Source organism: Oncorhynchus clarkii, chromosome 21, assembly GCF_045791955.1.
Source record: "Oncorhynchus clarkii lewisi isolate Uvic-CL-2024 chromosome 21, UVic_Ocla_1.0, whole genome shotgun sequence".
Classification (NCBI taxonomy): domain Eukaryota; kingdom Metazoa; phylum Chordata; class Actinopteri; order Salmoniformes; family Salmonidae; genus Oncorhynchus; species Oncorhynchus clarkii.
The window spans coordinates 12,708,535-12,730,684 of record NC_092167.1 but is presented as its reverse complement, the minus strand read 5'-3'; the positions used below and the strand labels follow the sequence as shown (position 1 = coordinate 12,730,684).

The 22,150-nt window shown below is 42.8% G+C and overlaps 1 protein-coding gene across 1 annotated transcript; it reads left to right on the top strand.

Moving 5' to 3' along the window:
• Positions 1–4,432: 4,432 nt before the first annotated feature.
• Positions 4,433–21,907, top strand: LOC139379319 (probable polypeptide N-acetylgalactosaminyltransferase 8). The gene is given in 11 exon segments (XM_071122123.1): positions 4,433–4,625; positions 15,073–15,319; positions 15,775–15,941; positions 16,080–16,263; positions 16,346–16,543; positions 16,747–16,861; positions 17,042–17,227; positions 17,491–17,628; positions 21,228–21,323; positions 21,478–21,642; positions 21,773–21,907. Coding segments are annotated over 11 exon segments (1,824 nt in total).
• Positions 21,908–22,150: the final 243 nt, after the last annotated feature.

The window sequence follows — 22,150 nt, the reverse complement described above, 5'->3', positions numbered from 1 at the left end:
ATTGAAGACATACAAGACCACTGATAATCTCCCTCGATCTGGGGCTCCACGCAAGATCTCACCCCTTGGGGTCAAAATGATCACAAGAACGGTGAGCAAAAATCCCAACACGGGGGGACCTAGTGCATGACCTGCAGAGAGCTGGGACCAAAGTAACAAAGCCTACCATCAGTAACACACTACGCCGCCAGGGACTCAAATCTTGCATTGCCAGACATGTCCCCCTGCTTAAGCCAGTACATGTTCAGGCCCATCTGAAGTTTGCTAGAGAGCATTTGGATGATCCAGAAGAAGATTGGGAGAATGTCATATGGTCAGATTAAACCAAAATATAACTTTGTGGTAAAAACTCAACTCGTCGTGTTTGGAGGACAAAGAATGCTGAGTTGCATCCAAAGAACACCAAACATACTGTGAAGCATGGGGGTGGAAACATCATGCTTTGGGGCTGTTTTTCTGCAAAGGGACCAGGACAACTGATCCGTGTAAAGGAAAGAATGAATGGTGCAACTCATGAATCGTGAGATTTTGAGTGAAAACCTCCTTCCATCAGCAAGGGCATTGAAGATGAAACGTGGCTGGGTCTTTCAGCATGACAATGATCCCAAACACACCGCCCAGGAAACGAAGAAGTGGCTTCATAAGAAGCATTTCAAGGTCCTGGAGTGGCCTAGCCAGTCTCCAGATCTCAACCTCATAGAAAATCTTTGGAGGGAGTTGAAAGTCCATGTTGCCCAGCAACAGCCCCAAAACATCACTGCTCTAGAGGAGATCTGCATGGAGGAATGGGCCAAAATACCAGCAACAGTGTGTGAAAACCTTGTGAAGACTTACTGAAAACGTTTGACCTCTGTCATTGCCAACAAAGGGTATATAACAAAGTATTGAGAAACTTTTGTTATTGATCAAATACTTATTTTCCACCATAATTTGCAAATAAATTCATTAAAAATCCTTCAATGTGATTTTCTGGATTTTTTTTCTCATTTTGTCTGTCATAGTTGAAGTGTACCTATGATGAAAATTACAGGCCTCTCTCATATTTTTAAGTGGGAGAACTTGCACAATTGGTGGCTGACTAAATACTTTTTTATCCCACTGTATGTGCTGCACTATAGAATATATTTCCTAGTATGTTTAGCGCTTGGACTCTGTCTAGCTGCAGAGGTCTTTGGAACACAGAGTCTTCGGTGGGTCTTTGGGTAGAGTTAAATGTGCTGTGTATCAGCAAATGTTGGTCTTCTCTAGTATTGCAGTAGTCACAAATGTGCTTATTGCATCTAGAATGTGGCCACATTCACTTGTCATAAGCTTGTAAAGTAGCACAGGTCACGTGCATTAGTTTAAAATGGCTGAAAGATTCTCTGAGGTGGGATCCCTCGGCTTAGAACCCAGATCAATGCCCAGATTTTCCTGTTTTCCACTCTCGGTATAGCCAGTTTAGGCCGAGCCACATTTACTGTAATTTTGCCAGAGGTTTAAAGCTCTTTGAGTAGGCTAATTCCCTGCAAGTTTTCTACTGGAATTTAAGTTTTGGCTTTGACAACACGGATGTCTGACCCAAAATATACGTAGGTTAAGCCCCGGCCCACGTGTTTGCATTGAAATACGCATGGCAAGCCCAAGGAGTTGCCCGTGCCATGGATGCGATGTTTTAGGCTCTTAGCAGCACAAAGCATCTCCCATGCACAGAGCTGATGGTGATAGTGGAAAAACGTAAAGCACTAGTGTGCACAAACTGATCTTGAGATTACTCAGAGTTTACCATGTTTATGGAGTTTGACTTTGACTGAATCATTTGTGGTTGTTGACCATAGTATTATTGATATTGTTTCATTACTAGTTTATTATGAAGATTCATAAAACTCTAGGTGTTACTGAATAAAATGACAATTACCTGTAAGTCAGTGAAAGGGCGGCTGTCGAGCTGACAACTGTTAGCTCAAAAACAGGGCCCTCAAGTGGTCAATGTAAAGGAATGTTATTTTCCTGACCTGAAATGCCAAGCTTGGACTGGGATTGGATGGTTTGATATTCTTCATACGTCATTGTCATATACAAAGTTTCCCAGTGTCTACAAAACAGGAATATTCTGACCAGTGATCCTCACCACTTGTTATTCAAATGTGCCTTTCAGCATCCAATGCATCGTCTGTTTTTTTTTATTCCTCACACAAATATCATTTTTAAAAAGCTCTTAATTCCTCAAAAAAGCAGTTCCATCTATTTTGATTAACTTCTCTTACCTTGACAAAAAGATAATTTGCTACAATGTTCAGCTTTCTTCAATAAAACCTGGGCCAAATGAAGGAAGGTAGCTTTTTTTTGTTCTCTGTAAGGAAACTGGTGCTGATGCTTTTCACATGCTCCAGTTAGAGAAAGTCATTTTAAAACTGTTTTTATATTTGTACCATGTTTAGAATATATTTCCTTTTGAACAGTACAGCATTTAATGTACATTTTACACTTTTGTTATGATTAACTTATTGGTTTAAGGTGTGACCTGTATATGAAATATTTGGGGTAATAAACTCAGCAAAAAATAAATGTCCTCTCACTGTCAACTACGTTTATTTTCAGCAAACTTAACATGTGTGAATATTTGTATGAACATGGTTACACGTGGTCTGCCACTGCAAGGACGATCAACTGTCCGTCCTGTCTCCCTGTAGCGCTGTCTTAGGCGTCTCACAGTACGGATATTGCAATTTATTGCCCTGGCCACATCTGCAGTCCTCATGCCTCCTTGCAGCATGCAAGGCACGTTCACGCAGCTGAGGCATGCAGCTGAGGCACAGCTAAGGCATGTTCACACAGATGAGCAGGGACCCTGGGCATCTTTTCTTTGGTGTTTTTCAGAGTCAGTAGAAAGGCCTCTTCAGTGTCTTTAAGTTTTCCTTAATTCCGTAACCTTAATTGCCTACCGTCAGTAAGCTGTTCGTGTCTTAACGACCGTTCCACAGGTGCATGTTCATTAATTGTTTATGGTTAATTTGACAAGCATGGGAAACTGTGTTTAAACCGTTTACAATGAAGATCTGTGAAGTTATTTGGATTTTTACGAATTATCTTTGAAAGACAGGGTCCTGAAAAAAGGACGTTTCTTTTTGGCCGAGTTTATATCTCAAGCACTGTATGTATAGATAACCAGGTCACATTGGCAATGTCTTAAATGAAATATGTATATTTTTACCATGTTTCAATTGTAATTTGAATGGTTTTCTTGTTTATTTTTCAGTGCTCGCTGAACATTGCTATTTAAGAGAGCCCCACAGACAATAGCTGGTGCGCTTAATGATGATATTGTGTGATGTACTGAGTAACTGTTTTGCTATCTTTCTATAAGTCAGTATAATAGCATGCCAGGACATTGCTGATTTTATTGTACTGTACTACAACAAAAAGAAAGTGTGTGCATTAATTTCAACCAAATTATTTCACAATCAGCCATTGTGGTCTATTTGGAAATAATTTAATTGAGGTCATTCCACTTGATGAACTGTACATTGATACGAAAACATTTATGAACATGTAATTGAATAAATTGGTTGCCTCTGCCCATTTGATTGGACCTCAGATCATTTTGATGCTGTATAACACAAACATTCAGCTAGTTAATGAAACAATAGATTATTACCATGCAGGTAGTGAAATAATAGATGATTACCATGCAGGTACCCCAGCCTAGCTAATGTTAGCCGCCACCTAACATTAGCGTTAGCCACCTAGCTAATTGGAATTCGTAACATACAGTATCATACGACTTGCAAATTCGGAACATATTGAACAAATTACAATTTGGAACATCTTCTTCAGGGGTCAGTAATGGCATGTCAAGAATAGTCTCAATGGCTTTTACACAACTTAAAAAATGTAAGCCTATGCTAAATGAACCAATTAAAAACAGTATTGTAGCAATGATGTTTGTGCAGTAAGCTATAGGCCCAATACATTATCACTTTATGTTGGCTTTGCTTGAATTGTTGTTCGGGACATTTTTTTTATTACAGATACTTTTAGTGTACCTGTAGTATTGTGACTTTCTGCATTTATTCCAATCAACAATGACTTGAATGCCAAATGAATGGTTGAATTGAACCTGTTCAGTTGTGCAAATTCATTCTAACAGGATACAACATATCCTGAATCCTTTCTCAAGTATTTAAAAAAGGTGTTGGTATTTCATTGTGCTTAGATCTTTCAAGACAAAAGGCTATCAAGTTACAATGTAAAGATTCAAGGCCCAAAGTCAAATAAAAGTAACTGTGTGCTTTTAGTCAGAAATTAATTTGAATATTAGGATAAGAAACTCACAGGTATGGTGCACCTCACACTTCCTCCTTTCAGGCGAGCCTGGATCTTAGTGAGAGAGTGATAGAGGAAGGCCATCCTGTCTGTATCCCCAGGCTGAGCACTCACACGCTTAGGGACGATGAGGCTAGGCTGGGTTCGACAGCTGGCCCCTTTGCTGGCCATGGCTGCTGGAATACTCTACATCACATCCATTAAGCGGGAGGTTCATTCTCATGGGGAGAGACTGCAGGGGGCCCATCAGAATGAATCGGCCAGGGGCCAGGACATTCTCAAGAGGCTGGAGAAGATGGAGGCTCACATCGAGAAGCTGAGTAAGTCTCAATCTCCTTCATTTACCTCTGACTTACCTGGAAGAGAAATACCAGTAGCTCTGTCCAAGTACTGTACCTGGACTGCAATCTGCCACTGTTGTGGCTGGTAGGGCAGATTTAGAGGGGAGTATTTGAGAACACATTAGAATCTAGCCTGCGCCTACATGTAGAGTTGATCCCAGAAAAAGTTCATTCACACTTCACAGTGATGATTGTAGAAGGGAATCTGTTCCCAATTAAATAAAGGGTTTAAATAAACTAATAAAGAATTAAATAAAATGACCACTTTAGATTGTTCTTTAATCCTGTATACTGTTGCTTGTTGAACTACATTTATTCAGTTTTGATCTATCAACTTCTATGTGCCAAAGTTTGCCATATTGCTTCATTTTACATTTAGAAAAAAGAAAACACTTTTACAACAGTTACATCAAGGTAATTCTCCAACATAAAAAATTGCAGAATGGCGCAAAGTTCTGTACCCAATCTTCAAGGAGAATAAATTAAAAGGGAAACGTGTAGCTCTTGTAGATGATAAACTGTTTATTGATAACCAAATGTTCCGAGACAGAAAGTGTAATGATGTGGGCTGAGAGTCGGAAAGCAAGTTCAGGGAGTGAATGTTTTAATAAATAAACACAACATAATACAAAGTAAGAACCACGAACAGCGCACAGACATGAAACAGCAACAATGACGCCTGGGGAAGGAAACAAAGGGAGTGACATATACAGGGCAGGTAATCAAGGAGATGATGGAGTCCTGGTGAGTGTCATAATGCACTGATTGTCAGATTCTCCCTAGGAGAGGTGGGTGTGGAGTCAGGCGTAGGAGAGAGCGAATTGCAAGAAAGGGCGTTTTATTTACAAGTCCAAAGAACAAGAACAGGACCACAACAGTAGCCACAGAACAACAGGAACGTAGTCCAGAAAAAACACCTGTTCAACAGAACAAACCAAAACGCAACCCAAACAAATGATAGCCTCAGGTGCAGAGAGCAGAGGGTTGATTTGTAGTATTTATTCTCTGGCACAAAACAGTCACGCCAAATACAGGGCGCATAACACTGACCAGCCCAAAACACAGGACAAACGGTCCGGAGAAAAGGAGAACACAACCGACAGAGAACAAAATTAATCACGCACAAACCTAAGTGGGCCTAACAGGCTTAAATAGACCAAAAATCCAGAAACACAAAAAGGAACAGGTGCAACTATTAAGACTAAACCAACAGAAAAGGAAAAAGGGATCGGTGGCGGCTAGTAGACCGGCTACGACGACTGCCGAGCACCGCCGGAACAGCGAGCCACCTTCGGTGGGAGTCGTGACAGTACCCCCCCCCCCCCGAAGCGCGTGCCTCGAGGGCGCCCCGGGGGCAAGGCGCCGGCCGATCCGGGTGGAGGCGGTGGAACTCACCCAGCAGAGATGGGTCCAAGATGTCCCCCACTGGCACCCAGCACCTCTCCTCCGGACCGTACCCCTCCCAATCCACAAGGTACTTGCAGGCCCCTCACCCGACGACTAGAATCCAGGATGGCATGTACAGTGTACGCCGGGCCCCTCTCAATGTCCGGAGGGAGGGCAGAGGGACCTCCCACACCTCAACGTCCTGCAGTGGACTTGCTACCACCGGCCTGAGGAGAGACACCTGAAATGAGGGGTTAATATGATAGTAAGGGGGAGTTGTAACCTATAACACAACTCGTTTATTCTCCTCAGGACTTTAAATAGCCCCACAAACTGCGGGCCCAGCTTCCGGTAGGGCAGGCGGAGGGGCAGGTTTCGGGTCGAGAGCTAGACCCAGTCACCTGATGCGAACATAGGGGCCTCACTGCGGTGGCGGTCAGCGCTCTCCTTCTGCCGCCCACCGGCCCATTTCAGAGCTTCCTGGATGGCTCTCCAGGCCTCTTTTGAGTGCTGCACCCATTCCTCCACCGCAGGAGCCTCGGTCTGACTCTGTTGCCACCGTACCAGGACCGGCTGATAGCCCAACACGCACTGAAACGGTGACAGGTCCACATCCTGGTTCACTCTCTCCACCTGCCGATTTCTCTCGGGGTGAAAACCCGAGGTGAGGCTGACCGAGACCCCCAGACTTTCCATGAACGCTTTCCAGACCATGGACGTGAACTGGGGACCCCGATCAGAAACTATGTCCTCAGGCACCCCATAGTGCCGGAAGACGTGTGTAAACAGGGCCTTCAGCGGTCTGTAGGGCCGTAGGGAGACCGGGCAAAGGGAGGAGAAGGCAGTACTTAGAAAACCGATCCACCACGACCAGGATCGTGGTGTTCCCCTGTGACAGCCATAATAGGGATTGTAATAAAAAAATTTATAGAAAAGCAATAAAATACAACAATTGTTAAAGAAATAAACTACAACTACACTATACCATTCTAGATGTGTCATGGCTTCCACCCAAGTCGGTTCCTCTCCTTGTTCGGGTGGTGTTCGGTGGTAGGCGTCACCGGTTTTCTAGCCATCATAGATCCATTTTTAATTTTCCATTTTGTTTTGTCTTCTTTTCCTACACACCTGGTTCTCATTTCCCTCATTAAGTGTTGTGTATTTAACCCTCTGTACCTCCCATGTCTTTGTGTGGAATTGTTTGTTTGTAGTGCTTATGCACATTTGTTACTGGTGCGAGTCGGGTTTTGTGCAAATGATGGTTATTTTGATGCGGTTGGTTTTGTATTAAACTGCTCTGGTTATTACCTAGTTCTTCTCTCCTGCGTCTGACTTCACTGCCACCAGTTACGCACGCCTTTTTTTCTTTTTTTTAGATGTTGGAAAATAATGAGTATTAGACTTTCCAATAATAGTATTTCATAAATTGATAAGACAGCATTACAATAACAAATAATTAGTGAAATAATGCATCTTCAAATATAAGGAACTGGAACACAAAAGTACTCAATGACACATCTAGAATGGTATAGTGTAGTTGTAGTTTATTTTTATTTATAAATGAGGAATATCCTGAAGCTGTGCACCAGAAGAGGAAATAACTAATTGCAGCCATGAAAGCTACCAGAGTGCATGTGTCACACTCGTCGTCAAGGAAATTACCAGACCGAGGTGCAGCGTGGTGAGCGTACATTTTTCTTTATTATAAATGTCGCCAACAAAACAAGAAACAACAAGAAACAACAAAAACGAACACGAAGCTTACAAGGGCTATACAGGCCACTAAAAAAGACAACTACCCACAAAATACAAAAGGAAAAAGTATGAACCATACCCGGCCAAAACATAGAAACACAGAACATAGAGTTTCCCACCCGAGTCACACCCTGACCAACTAAACATAGAGAATAAAAATATCTCTACGGTCAGGGCGTGACAGCATGGGAAATTGCTTACATTCGCCATAACAGGCTCATTGTCCACCCTCCCTCCCAGAAGCATGGAAGGGATGAGAGAGCCACACACACACACACACACGCACGCACACACACACACACACACACACACACACACAATTGATTAATGGACTGCTGAATGTATATTTTTTTCTCTAGCTTTGTTTGCTCTTTTCAATATTATGTCTATCTCTTATAAGCTACCCATGAAAGGGCTGAAAATAGCCCATATTGATATATGTAGCCTTAGAAATCAGGTTCATGAAATCAATAATTTGCTAACATCAGATAACATTCATATATTAGCCATTTCTGAGACACACTTAGATAATTCATTGCAGTAGCAATACAAGGATATAACATCTACAGAAGAGACAGAAATGCTTATGGGGGAGATGTTGCTGTATATATTCAGAGCCATATCCCTGTAATGTGTTATTGAAGTGTTGTGGTTGGAGGTTGTGACGACCCTCCCACATTGTCTGCCATATTCTCTCATTGTTCTTGTTTCCTTATTAGGATGCGGGTGGGCGGAGTTGGGAGGGTGGTCAGCTACACCTGGGCCTGGTGTGTCCCAGGATAAATAGACCTCTTCCACATTCATGGAAGAGACTCTCTCCATGCAGACACTTTGATAGTTTTTGTTGTGTTTCTTGGTGGGTTTTGGTTGTTTGCTTTGGCACCTTTCAACACCCTGCATTATCACATTCATGCATGAAAAACACTCACTTACACTACTGATTACACACACCATTGTATATTTTCCTTAGTTGATTTATTTAATATCTATTTTGTTACTCCTTACCTCCACGTTGTCTCCCTTTTGTTACGGGCTTTGAGCCGGTTCGTGACAGAGGTTCACTTGGCACATCTAAAGCCTTTTGTTAGGCTACCAAGTGCTAACAGTCAATCTCTAAATAATGTGTCAAATGCTTGATTGTGTAAGTGATGTAAACAGAGGTCTACTTTCTTGGGGACATGAATATTGACTGGTTTTCATCAAGCTGTCCACTCAAGATGAAGCTTCTTACTGTAACCAGTGCCTGTAATCTGGTTCAGGTTATTAATCAACCTACCAGGGTGTTTACCAACGCTACAGGAACAATATCATCCACATGTATCTATCACATTTTTACTAATACTGTAGAACTTTGTTCTGAAGCTGTATCCATGCCCATTGGCTGCAGTTATCACAATGGTAGCTATATCCAGGAAAGCCAAAGTTCCAATAGCTGGGCCTTAATTAGTGTTTAAGAGATCATACAAAATATTTTGTTGTGACTCTTGTGTGGAGAATGTTAAAAATATTTGGTCTGTGATTCATGAGGAGCATCCAGATGCTGCACTTAATGAATTTATTAAATTGCTTCTTCCAATTATTGATGAACATGCACCTTTTAAGAAACTGACTGTTAGAACTGTTAAGGCTCCATGGACTGATGAGGAATTGAAAAACTATGGTTGAAAGGAGAGGCAAAAGGAGAGTCTGGCTGCACATCTGACTGGCTGAACTAAACTCAAAAAGAAGACAACTGTATTATAATGCCAAAATAAATTATATAAAGAATGATGGAAAAAAAATGGATGACTTTAAATGAAATTAGGGGCAGAAAGACAAATTCAACTGAATCTTTTATTGAATCAGATGGCTTATTCATCACAACTGTTTGATGTTGCCAATTATTTGTATAATTACTTAATTTGCAAACTTAGTAAATACCAACAACGAACAGTAAGCCATTGTGTTCATGCATAATGAAAGAAAAGCTTTGCAAGTTTGAATTTTAATTTCCTGTGGGAGAGGTGAAGTAATTATTGTTATCGATCAATAATGACAAACCTCCTGGCATTGACAACTTAGATGGAAAGCTACTGAGGATGATAGCTGACTCTAGCCACTCCTATCTCTCATATCTTTAATCTGAGCCGAGAGGAAAGTCTTTGTCCTCAGGCCTGGAGGGAAGCCAAAGTAATTCCGCAACCCAGTAAAACGGCCTTTACTGGTTCTAACAGTAGACCTATAAGCTTGCTGCCAGCTCTGATCAAACAGTTGGAAAAAATTGTGTTTGACCAAATATAATGCTATTTCTCTGTAAACAAATTAACAGACTTTCAGCATGCTTCGAGAGAAGGACACTGAACATGTACTGACACAAATGACTGATGATTGGTTGAAAGAAATCGATAGAAGATTGTGGGAGCTGTACTGTTAGATTTCAGTGCAGCCTTTGATATTATTGACAGTAACTTGTTGAAAAAACGTATGTGTTATGGCTTTTCAACCTCTGCCATATTATGGATTCAGAACTATCTATGTAATAGAACTCAGTTTTCTTTTTTGGAAGCTTCTCTAATGTCAAACATGCAAAGTGTGGTGTACCGCAGGGTAATGACCTGTGACTGCCTGTGACCAATGACCTGCCACTGCCATTAAACAAAGCATGTGTCTACATGTATGCTGATGATTCAACCATATACGCATCAGCAACCACAGCAAATTAAGTCGCTGAAACTTAAAGAGTTGCAGTCTGTTTTGGAATGGGTGGTCAGTAATACACTGGTCCTTAACATCTCTAAAACTAAGAGCATTATATTTGGTACAAATAATTCCCTAAGTTCTAGACCTCAGCTGAATCTGGTAATGAATGGTATGGCTGTTGAACAAGTTGAGGAGAGTAAATTACTTGGCGTTACCTTAGATTGTAAACTGTCATGGTCAAAACATATAGATTCAATGGTTGTAAAGATGGGAAGAGGTCTGTCCATAATAAAGAGATGCTCTGCTTTTTTGACACCACGCTCTAGTTTTGTCTAATCTTCATTATTGTCCAGTTGTGTGGTCCAGTGATGCAAGGTTAAGCTGCAGCTGGCCCAGAACAGAGCACTACATCTTGCTATTCATTGTAATCAGAGGGCTGATATAAATACTATGCATGCAAGTCTCTCTTGGCTAAGAGTTGAGGAGAGACTGACTGCATCACTTCTTCTTTTTATAAGAAACATGAATGTGTTGAAAATCACAAATTGTTTGCATAGTCAACTTACACACAGCTCTGACACACACACTTACCCCACCAGGCATGCCACCAGGGGTCTTTTCACAGTCCCCAAATTCAGAACAAATTTGAGAAAGCGTACCCTTATTATATAAAGCCATTGTTGCATGGAACTCAGTTCCATCTCATATTGCTCAAATAAACAGTAAACCTGGTTTCTAAAAACAGATAAAGCAACACCTCGCGGCACAACTCCTCTCCCCTATTTGACCTAGATAGTTTGTGTATGCATTGATATGTAGGCTACGTGTGCCTTTAAAACATGTTTTATGTAGTTCTGTCATTGAGCTGTTCTTGTCTATTAATGTTCTGTATTATGTCATGATTCATGTTTTGTGTGGACATCAGGAAGAGTGGCTGCTGGTTTTGCAACAGCTAATGGGGATCCTAATAAAATACCAAAATACCAAATATGCAGTCAAATCAGAAAGATGACTGCAGCCAGAGAACTACTAAAGCAGCACCGCCCCCTCAATATCCTGAGCCTGCCTGGCAGGGTTGGTCCTAAAAGCCAAAGCCCCCCACGGAAATTCTCAAAGCTGATAATTATAAACTTGACAACCTTGTACCTAGCCGGTGGGGTCAAAAGTTTTAGAATAATTACTCATTCAAAGGTTTTTCTTTATTTTGACTATTTTCTACATTGTAGAATAATAGTGAAGACATCAAAACTATGAAATAACACATATGGAATCATGTAGTAACCAAGAAAGTGTTCAAATCAAAATATGTTTTACTTTTGAGATTCTTCAAATAGCCACCCTTTGCCTTGATGGCAGCTTTGCACACTCTTGGCATTCTCTCTACCAGCTTCCCCGGAATGCTTTTCCAATAGTCTTAAAGGAGTTCACACATATGCTGAGCGCGTGATGGCTGCTTTTCCTTCACTATGCAGTCCAACTCATCCCAAACCATCTCAATTTGTTTGAGGTCTTGTGGAGGCCAGGTCATCTGATGAAGCACTCCATCAGTCTCATTCTTGGTAAAATAGTCCTTACACAGCCTGGAGGTGTGTTGGGTCTTTGTCCTGTTTAAAAACAAATTATAGTCCCACTAAGCCCAAATCAGATGGGATGGCGTATTGCTGCAGAATGCTGTGGTAGCCATGCTGGTTAAGAGTGCCTTGAATTCTAAATAGATCATAGACCTCCTCCTCCATGCTTTATGGTGGGAAATACACATGCGGATACTATCCATTCACCCACACCGTGTCTCACAAAGACACGACGGTTGGAAGCAAAGATCTAAAATTTGGACTCACCAGACCAAACACAGTTGCTCGTGTTTCTTGACCCAAGCAAGTATCTTCTTCTTTTTGGTGTCCGTTAGTGGTGGTTTCTTTGAAGAAATTCGAACATGAAGGCCTGATTCATGGGGTCTCCTCTGAACAATTGATGTTGTGATGTGTCTATTACTTGAACTCTGTGAAGCATTTGTTTGGGTTGCAATTTCTGAGTCTGGTAACTCTAATGAACTTATCCTCTGCAGCAGAGGTAACTCTTCCAGAGTCTTCCATTCCTGTGTCGGTCCTCATGAGAGACAGTTTCCTTATAGTGCTTGATGGTTTTTGCGCCTGCACTTGAAGCAACGTTCAAAGTTCTGGAAATGTTCCGTATTGACTGACCTTCATGTCTTAAAGTAATGATGGACTGTCATTTCTCTTCGCTTATTTGAGCGTTCTTGCCATAATATGGACTTGGTCTTTTACCAAATAGGGCCATCTTGTCACAACACAACTGATTGGCTCAAACGCTTTAAGAAGGAGAGAAATTCCACATATCAACTTTTAACAAAGAACACCTGTTAATTGAAATGCATTCCAGGTTGCATGAAGCTGGTTGACAAAATGCCAGAGTGTGCAAAGCTGTCATCAAGGCAAAGGGTGGCTATTTGAAGAATCTCAAATGTAACATTTGTTTAACACTTTTTTGGTTACTACATAATTCCATATGTGTTATTTCATAGTTTTGATGTCTTCATTATTATTCTACAATGTAGAAAATAGTCTAAATAAAGAAAAACCCTTGAATGAGCAGGTGTTCTGAAACTGTTGACCGGTAGTGTATGTACAGTATATCACAAAAGTGAGTACACCCCTCACATTTTTGTAAATATTTTAGTATATCTTTTCATGTGACAACACTGAAGAAATGACACTTCGCTACAATGTAAAGTAGTGAGTGTACAGCTTGTATAACAGTGTAAATTTGTTGTCCCCTCAAAATAACTCAACACACAGTAATTAATGTCTAAACCGCTGGCAAAAAAAGTGAGTACACCCCTAAGTGAAAATGTCCAAATTGGGCCTAATTAGCCATTTTCCCTCCCCGGTGTCATGTGACTCATTAGTGTTACAAGGTCTCAGGTGTGAATGGGGATCAGGTGTGTTAAATTTGGTGTCATCGCTCTCACACTCCCTCATACTGACTGGTCACTGGAAGTTCAACATGGCACCTCATGGCAAAGAACTCTATGAGGATCTGAAAAAAAAGAATTGTTGCTCTACATAAAGATGGCCTGGGCTATAAGAAGATTGCCAAGACCCTGAAACTGGGCTGCAGCACGGTGGCCAAGACCATACAGCGGTTTAACTGGACAGGTTCCACTCAGAACAGGCCTCGCCATGGTCGACCAAAGAAGTTGAGTGCATATGCTCAGCGTCATATCCAGAGGTTGTCTTTGGGAAATAGACGCATGAGTGCTGCCAGCATTGCTGCAGAGGTTGAAGGGGTGGGGGGTCAGCCTCAGTGCTCAGACCATACGCCGTACACTGCATCAAATTGGTCTGCATGGCTGTCGTCCCAGAAGGAAGCCTCTTCTAAAGATGATGCACAAGAAAGCCCGCAAACAGTTTGCTGAAGACAAGCAGACTAAGGACATGGATTACTGGAGCCATGTCCTGTGGTCTGATGAGACCAAGATAAACTTATTTGGTTCAGATGGTGTCAAGCGTGTGTGGCGGCAACCAGGTGAGGATTACAAAGACAAGTGTGTCTTGCCTACAGTCAAGCATGGTGGTGGGAGTGTCATGGTCTGGGGCCGCATGAGTGCTGCCGGCACTGGGGAGCTACAGTTCATTGAGGGAACCATGAATGCCAACATGTACTGTGACATACTGAAGCAGAGCATGATCCCCTCCCTTCGGAGACTGGGCCGCAGGGCAGTATTCCAACATGATAACGCCCCCAAACACACCTCCAAGACGACCACTGCCTTGCTAAAGAAGCTGAGGGTAAAGGTGATGGACTGGCCAAGCATGTCTCCAGACCTAAACCCTATTGAGCATCTATGGGGCATCCTCAAACGGAAGGTGGAGGAGTGCAAGGTCTCTAACATCCACTAGTTCCATGATGTCGTCATGGAGGAGTGGAAGAGGACTCCAGTGGCAACCTGTGAAGCTCTAGTGAACTCCATGCGCATGAGGGTTATGTCAGTGCTGGAAAATGGTGGCACACAAAATATTGACACTTTGAGCCCAATTTGGACATTTTCACTAAGGGGTGTACTCACTTTTGTTGCCAGCGGTTTAGTGGCTGTATGTTGAGTTATTTTGAGGGGACAGCAAATTTACACTGTTATTTATACACTCACTACTTTACATTGAAGCAAAGTGTCATTTCTTCAGTGTTGTCACATGAGAAGGTATACTCAAATATTTACAAAAATGTGAGGGGTGTATTCACTTTTGTGATACACTGTATATTTATATATGTGGGTTTGTGTATGTGTGTATATATATATATATTTACCCAAAAATATTTTGACGATTAGAAATGATGCAGACAATTACATTGATGGAAGCTACAATCTTTCTGCAATATTAAAGCTGACCTACCCAAAAAATAAAATAAAACAATAATAAACAAAGGCCTTATAAATCAACTTTTTTAAAAACACCTAAAAACAGTCACTGAAGCTATGTATATGAGATCATGCTCTGTTTGTATCAAAAGGAGTGAATCATGTTGATTCTGGCAGTCATAACACATTTATTACAGTGTGATGAACAGCTGTCATGTGTGTCCACAGTGAATACAATCAACGACGGGAGCAGTCTGAAAGAGGGGCAGGCTGTGAAGGCTCCCGAGGTCAAGAAGGACAGGAAGGTGGTGAAGAAGGTGTACCCCAACTCAGCTCTGTTTACACGCTGGGGTGATGAGCTCTCAGAGGAGGAGCAGAAAGAGGCAGAGGGGCTGTTTCAGATGTATGGATACAACGCCTTCCTGAGTGACAGACTACCCCTGAACAGGGAAATCCCTGATACTCGCGATCCTAAGTAAATAATTTTCCTCATCCCTCCTCCACCTCAACACAACAAATTATGGATAAGTTGATATCATAAATTCTAACCACAGTCTGTTGCATTGCGGCCAACCGAGGTCAATTCCATCTCAGCACTGTGAATGCAATTTGAGAAATCGTGACCTTAGAATTAGAAGGTTTTATCTATCTTATAAGGTTCTACCCCTCATTCGTTTGAACGGTGTGAGCAATTTTTTTATCTTGTATTCTTTTAAACTGAACAACGTGAAATGGGGTATTTAGAGTACTATATAGGTAGAGAACATTGAACAGAGCGAGGCTATGTCAATAAATACATTTTGACAAAAATGCAGTCCAAGCTCTCGCAATGATATTGAAATTGGCAATCACTTTAAGAGTGAAACAGCAGCTTTGGTGAAGTGAATGAATGATATGAGGTGGACCAAATGTGTTTGTTGTGCCTGTTAGGTGTGCTAAGCACCAGTATCCCCATGACCTGCCCACCATCAGCGTGGTGTTGATCTACTTGGACGAGGCCCTGTCAATCATCAAGAGAGCCGTCCGCAGCATCATAGACAAGACCCCCCAACGCCTGCTCAAAGACATTATACTGGTGGATGACCACAGCTCCAATGGTTTGCCTAATTGGTCAACGCTCTCCGCATAGAAACATTTGAAATTACATTGTTAACATTTAGATTGAACTTTGATTGAAAGGTGTGGCTTTCAACGTTTGTTGTGCACCACCGATTTGCAATTGTGTGCTTTCACAGACGATCTAAAGGAGAAGTTGGATGCCTACATCAGCTTCATCCATGAAGAGCGTCCAGGCCTGGTGAAGAGAGTGAGACACTCAGAGCAGCTCGGTCTCACACAGGCCCGCCTCTCAGGGTGGAGGGAAGCTGAAGGAGATGTGGTGGCCATCTTGGACGCCCACATAGAGGTCCATGTGGAATGGTAGTCTAAATGAAATATCTCAGTGAGACTTTCTGAATCCCCCCCCCAACATGGTGTTTTGACTCTGTGTTTGTGTGAACAGGGCGGAGCCTCTGTTAGCTCGGATAAAGGAGGACCGCACGTTGGTGTTGACACCGGTGTTTGACAACGTCCATTTCGATGATTTGACAGTCACACGTTATGGGCCTGCTGCAGATGCCTTTGACTGGGCCCTGTGGTGTATGTATGAGTCCTTCAGACCTGAGTGGTATGCCTTGAAAGACGAGTCACAGCCAGGAAAGTGAGTTGTTCGTGATTTCAGTATAGGATGATAGTCCAGTTTCACAAATCTGTTTGAATAGGCGATAAGGAAAGCACAGCATGGGGAGGAAAATCATACCTAATATTTACACCTGGACTATTATTTTGCGTTATATATTCATTAAATGAATGTCACTTCTCCCAATGTGGAAATGACCATGATTTGTACTGTATGTTTGTCAGGAGCCCCTCCGTTATGGGCATACTAGTGGTTGATCGCCTGTTCTTTGGGGAAATTGGTGCTCTGGATGGTGGTATGAAGATCTATGGAGGGGAAAATGGTGAACTGGGTATCCGGGTAAGCCCATCTGCTACAGTTTCTAAATAAATGTTTGAAATCAAAGCAGACTTGTGTTTGCAGAATTACTTTTTGTTCTTGAGTCCTTCAGTTTGAACAAACCAATCTACATCCAACATCCAGACACTTCAGTCCATATCTATAAACTCTTCCTTCTCTCTTGGTGTTTGGTGTGTCAAGGTGTGGCTATGTGGTGGAAGTGTCGAGGTCATACCTTGTTCTAAAATAGCCCACATCGAGAGGGCCCATAAACCCTATCTCCCCGACCTGAGCATTACAATGAAGAGGAATGCTCTGAGAGTGGCTGAGGTCTGGATGGATGACTACAAACATAATGTCAACATTGCCTGGAACATCCCACTGAAGGTACTGTACACAACAAACCAATCAAACAGTAGGTTTTGTTCAGCTGTTCCTATAGAATAGCAATGATTGCTGTTTTGCATGCCTTGTGTTTGAAAATAAGTAGACTAGACAGTCCATATTATTTTAAAAATGGTCTATTACTCAATGCCACAATAAAGATCATAGGATCCATGTAAAATGATGGCAGTAAGCAAAAGTGGATAATAGGTGGATTGCTCACATGGCCTGTGTTTCTGATTTAGAAATCTTCTTTCTCACCACAGGATCACGGCATAGACATTGGGGATGTTTCAGAGAGGAAGAAGTTGAGAAAGAGACTGAACTGCAAACCCTTCCAGTGGTATCTGGATAACGTGTATCCCATGTTAGACCCCCTGGGTAACTTGCTTGGTTATGGAGCTGTGAGTGATGCTAAAATGTTACAGTTGTTCGATAATTATTTCCTCACCAACTGTGTTTAGTGGCATGCATGGCATCCTTTTTCAATAGGATGCAGGGTCATACATCCAACTCTTTATCTAATCAAATCAAAGTTTATTTGTCACGTGCGCCGAATTCAGCAGGTGTAGGTAGATCTTACAGTGAAATGCTTACTTACAGGCTCTAACCAATAGAACAAAAACATCTATTAGGTGAACAATAGGTAAGTAAAGATATAAAAACAACAGTAAAAAGACAGTGAAAAACGGTAGCGAGGCTATAAAAGTAGCGAGGCTACATACAGACACTGGTTAATCAGGCTGATTGAGGTAGTATGTACATGTAGATATGCTTCAAGTGACTATGAATATATGATGAACAGAGAGTAGCAGTAGCGTAAAGAGGGGTTGGCGGGTGGTGGGTGGCGGGTGGCAGGACACAATGCAGATAGTCCGGTTAGCCAATGTGCGGGAGCACTGGTTGGTCGGGCCAATTGAGGTAGTATATACATATGTACATGAATGTATAGTTAAAGTGACTATGCATATATGATAAACAGAGAGTAGCAGCAGTGTAAAAGAGGGGTTGGGGGGGGCACACAAGGCAAATAGTCCGGGTAGCCATTTGATTACCTGTTCAGGAGTCTTATGGCTTAGGGGTAAAAACTGTTGAGAAGCCTTTTTGTCCTAGACTTGGCACTCCGATACCACTTGCCATGCAGTAGTGGAGAGAACAGTCTATGACTGGGGTGGCTGGGGTCTTTGACAATTTTTAGGGCCTTCCTCTGACACCGCCTGTTGTAGACGTCCCGGAAGGCAGGCAGCTTAGCCCCAGTGATGTACTGGGCCGTACGCACTACCCTCTGTAGTGCCTTGCGGTCGGAGGCCAAGCAATGCCGTACCAGGCAGTGATGCTCTCGATGTTGCAGCTGTAGAACCTTTTGAGGATCTCAGGACCCATGCCAAATCTTTTTAGTTTCCTGAGGGGCGATAGGCTTTGTCCTGCCCTCTTCACAACTGTCTTGGTGTGTTTGGACCATTCTAGTTTGTTGGTGATGTGGACACCAAGGAACTTGAAACTCTCAACCTGCTCCACTACAGCCTCGTCAGTAAAAATGGGGGCGTGCTCGGTCCTCCTTTTCCTGTAAGTCCACAATCATCTCCTTAGTCTTGGTTACGTTGAGGGATAGGTTGTTATTCTGGCACCACACTGCCAGGTTTCTGACCTCCTCCCTATAGGCTGTCTCATCGTTGTCTCATCGTTGTCGGTGATCAGGCTGTTGTGTTGTCTGCAAACGTAATGATGGTGTTGGAGTCGTGCCTGGCCATGCAGTCGTGGGTGAACAGGGTGTACAGGAGGGGACTGAGCACGCACGCTGGGGGCTCCAGTGTTGAGGATCAGCGTGGCAGACGTGTTGCTACCTATCCTTACCACCTGGGGGCAGCCCGTCAGGAAGTCCAGGATCCAGTTACAGAGGGAGGTGTTTAGTCCCAGGATCCTTAGCTTAGTGATGAGCTTTGAGGGTACTATGGTGTTGAATGAGCTGTAGTCAATGAATAGCAGTCTCACATAAGTGTTCCTTTTGTCCAGGTGAGAAAGGGCAGTGTGGAGTGCAATAGAGATTGCATCATCTGTGGATCTGTTTGGGCGGTATGCAAATTGGAGTGGGTCTAGGGTTTCTGGGATAATGGTGTTCATGGCCATCGAGGTGAGTGCTACGGGTATGTAGTCATTTAGGCAGGTTGCCTTTGTGTTCTTGGGCACAGGGACTATGGTGGTCTGCTTGAAACATATTTGTATTACAGACTCAATCAGGGACATGCTGAACAGTTGGTCAGCACATGCCCGGAGCACACGTCCTGGTAATCCGTCTGGCCCTGCAGCCTTGTGTATGTTGACCTGCTTTAAAGGTCTTACTCACGTCGACTACGGAGAGCGTGATCACACAGTCTTCCGGAACAGCCGATGCTCTCATCCATGCCTCAGTGTTGCTTGACTCGAAGCGAGCATAGCAGTGATTTAGCTCGTCTGGTAGGCTTGTGTCACTGGGCAGCTCGCGGCTGTGCTTCTTGTTGTAGTCTGTAATAGTCTGCAAGCCCTGCCACATAAGACGAGCGTCGGAGCCGGTGTAGTAATATTCAATCTTAGCCCTGTATTGACAGTTTTCCTGTTTGATGGTTCATTTCAGGGCATAGCAGGATTTCTTGTAAGCTTCCGGGTTAGAGTCCTTGAAAGCGGCAGCTCTACTCTTTAGCTCGACTGTTGCCTGTAATCCATGGCTTCTGGTTGGGGTATGTACGTACAGTCACTGTGGGGACGACGTCCTCGATGCACTTATGGATAAAGCCAGTGACTGATGTGGTGTACTCCTCAATGCCATCGGAAGAATCCCGTAACATGTTCCAGTCTGTGATATCAAAACAGTCCTGTAGTTTAGCATCTGCTTCATCTGACAACTTTTTTATAGACCGAGTCACTGGTGCTTCCTGCTTTAATTTTTGCTTGTAAGCAGGAATCAGGAGGATAGAGTTGTGGTCGGATTTACCAAATGGAGGGCGAGGGAGAGCTTTATACGCGTCTCTGTGTGTGGAGTTTTTTCCCTCTGGTTGCACATTTAACATGTTGATAGAAATTTGGTAGAACTGATTTAAGTTTCCCTGCATTAATGTCTCCGGCCACTAGGAGCGCCACCTCTGGGTGAGGGGTTTCCTGTTTGCTTATTTCCTTATACAGCTGACTGAGTGCGGTTTTAGTGCCAGTATCTGTCTGTGGTGGTAAATAAACAGCCACGACAAGTATAGCTGAAAACTCTCTAGGCAAGTAGTGTGGCCTGCAATTTATCACAACATACTCTACTTCAGGTGAGCAAAATCTAGAGACTTCTTTAGATTTTGTGAACCAGCTGTTGTTTACAAACATGCACAGACCCCCCCCCCCCCCTCGTCTTACTGTTGCTGTTCTATCTTGCCGGTGCAGCGTATATCCCGCTAGCTGAATATCCATGTCGTCATTCAGCCACGATTCCGTGAAACATAGGATATTACAGTTTTTGATGTCCCGTTGGTAGGATATTCGCGATCGTACCTCGTCTAATTTATTGTCCAATGATTGCACGTTGGCGAGTAATATTGACGGTAATAGCAGCTTTCTGCGGGTCCTCACGAGGCATCCCGTTCTGTGTGCTCTGTACCTGCGTTTCTTCCTCTGGCAAATAACGGGGATGTTGGCCCTGTTGGGTGTTTGGAGAAGGTCCTGTGCGTCTTGGTTGTTGAAGAAAAAATCTGTGTCTAATCCGAGGTGATTGATCGCTGTCCTGATATCCAGGAGCTATTTTTTGCCGTCAGATACGGTTGCAGAAACATTATGTACAAAATAACGTGTATCCCATGTTAGACCCCCTGGGTGACTTGCTTGGTTATGGAGCTGTGAGTGATGCTAAAATGTTACAGTTGTTCTGGAACTTTTTCCTCACGAACTGTGGCATGCATGGCATCCTTTTTTCAATAGGATGCAGGGTCATAAATCAGGATAGGAATCTGCACTTTTATAACTGTTTAATCTCTGTCCATAAAATCAACAGCTGGTCAATGACCAGAAGACGGATCTCTGTATAGATCAAGGCCCAGTTCCAGGGAACACACCTATTTTATATGGATGTCATTATTTTGGTCCACAGGTTTGTAGAAACATTGCTTAGTATCTTATAATTTAACTACATGTATAATATGATTCATCCCATGGCAGACTTGGTATTCAATCCATGCCACAATGCAAAGTACTGTCAATACCACAGACTCAGAAAAGCCTAAATATCTATACTCTCTGTCCAGAACTGTTAATATCGAGCCAGTGGGGAGATCTACATTGGGGGCATCAAGTCTCACAAGTACAACAGTAATCGCTGTCTGGTGGACACTGGCACTCGAACCCCAGGACTGTATGAGTGCAAGGTGGCCCAGCAGAAGGGATTCCACATGCTCTGGGACTTCCAACAGGTAAGCACTTCAAAATGAAATAGGGAATTTGATGCTTATAAATTGTTGGAAACAACGGAGATGTCTTTGACTTTTTTCATTTTTTTATTATTGTGATGCTGTACAGTAGAATGTTTGTTGTATTTTACAGGGAAAAGCCATCCAGAACAGACAGACAAAGAGATGTCTGGAGATTGCACCAGGGGAGGACACCTACTACCAGCTCATCCTTCAGGAGTGTAGTGGGCAGCACTGGAACATACAGAATCTGATTAAAGACTTCTGATACACAGAGATAGTTAGGCCTACTGTACCAGAGACAATACAGCAGGACTATAGGAGTTATGCTGCAATCATAAGCAAGTGGGAAGGTGGTATTTACCACATACGACTGGTAAAAGTCCACTTGTACGCCCCTCCAACTGGTAATTATTAGTGGGAAACTCGTCTATCTTCCCTGAGGTCCGACTTCTCCCACATGCTGACCTCTGACGAAATTACCCTTTTATCATCATTTTCAGCAGTTCAA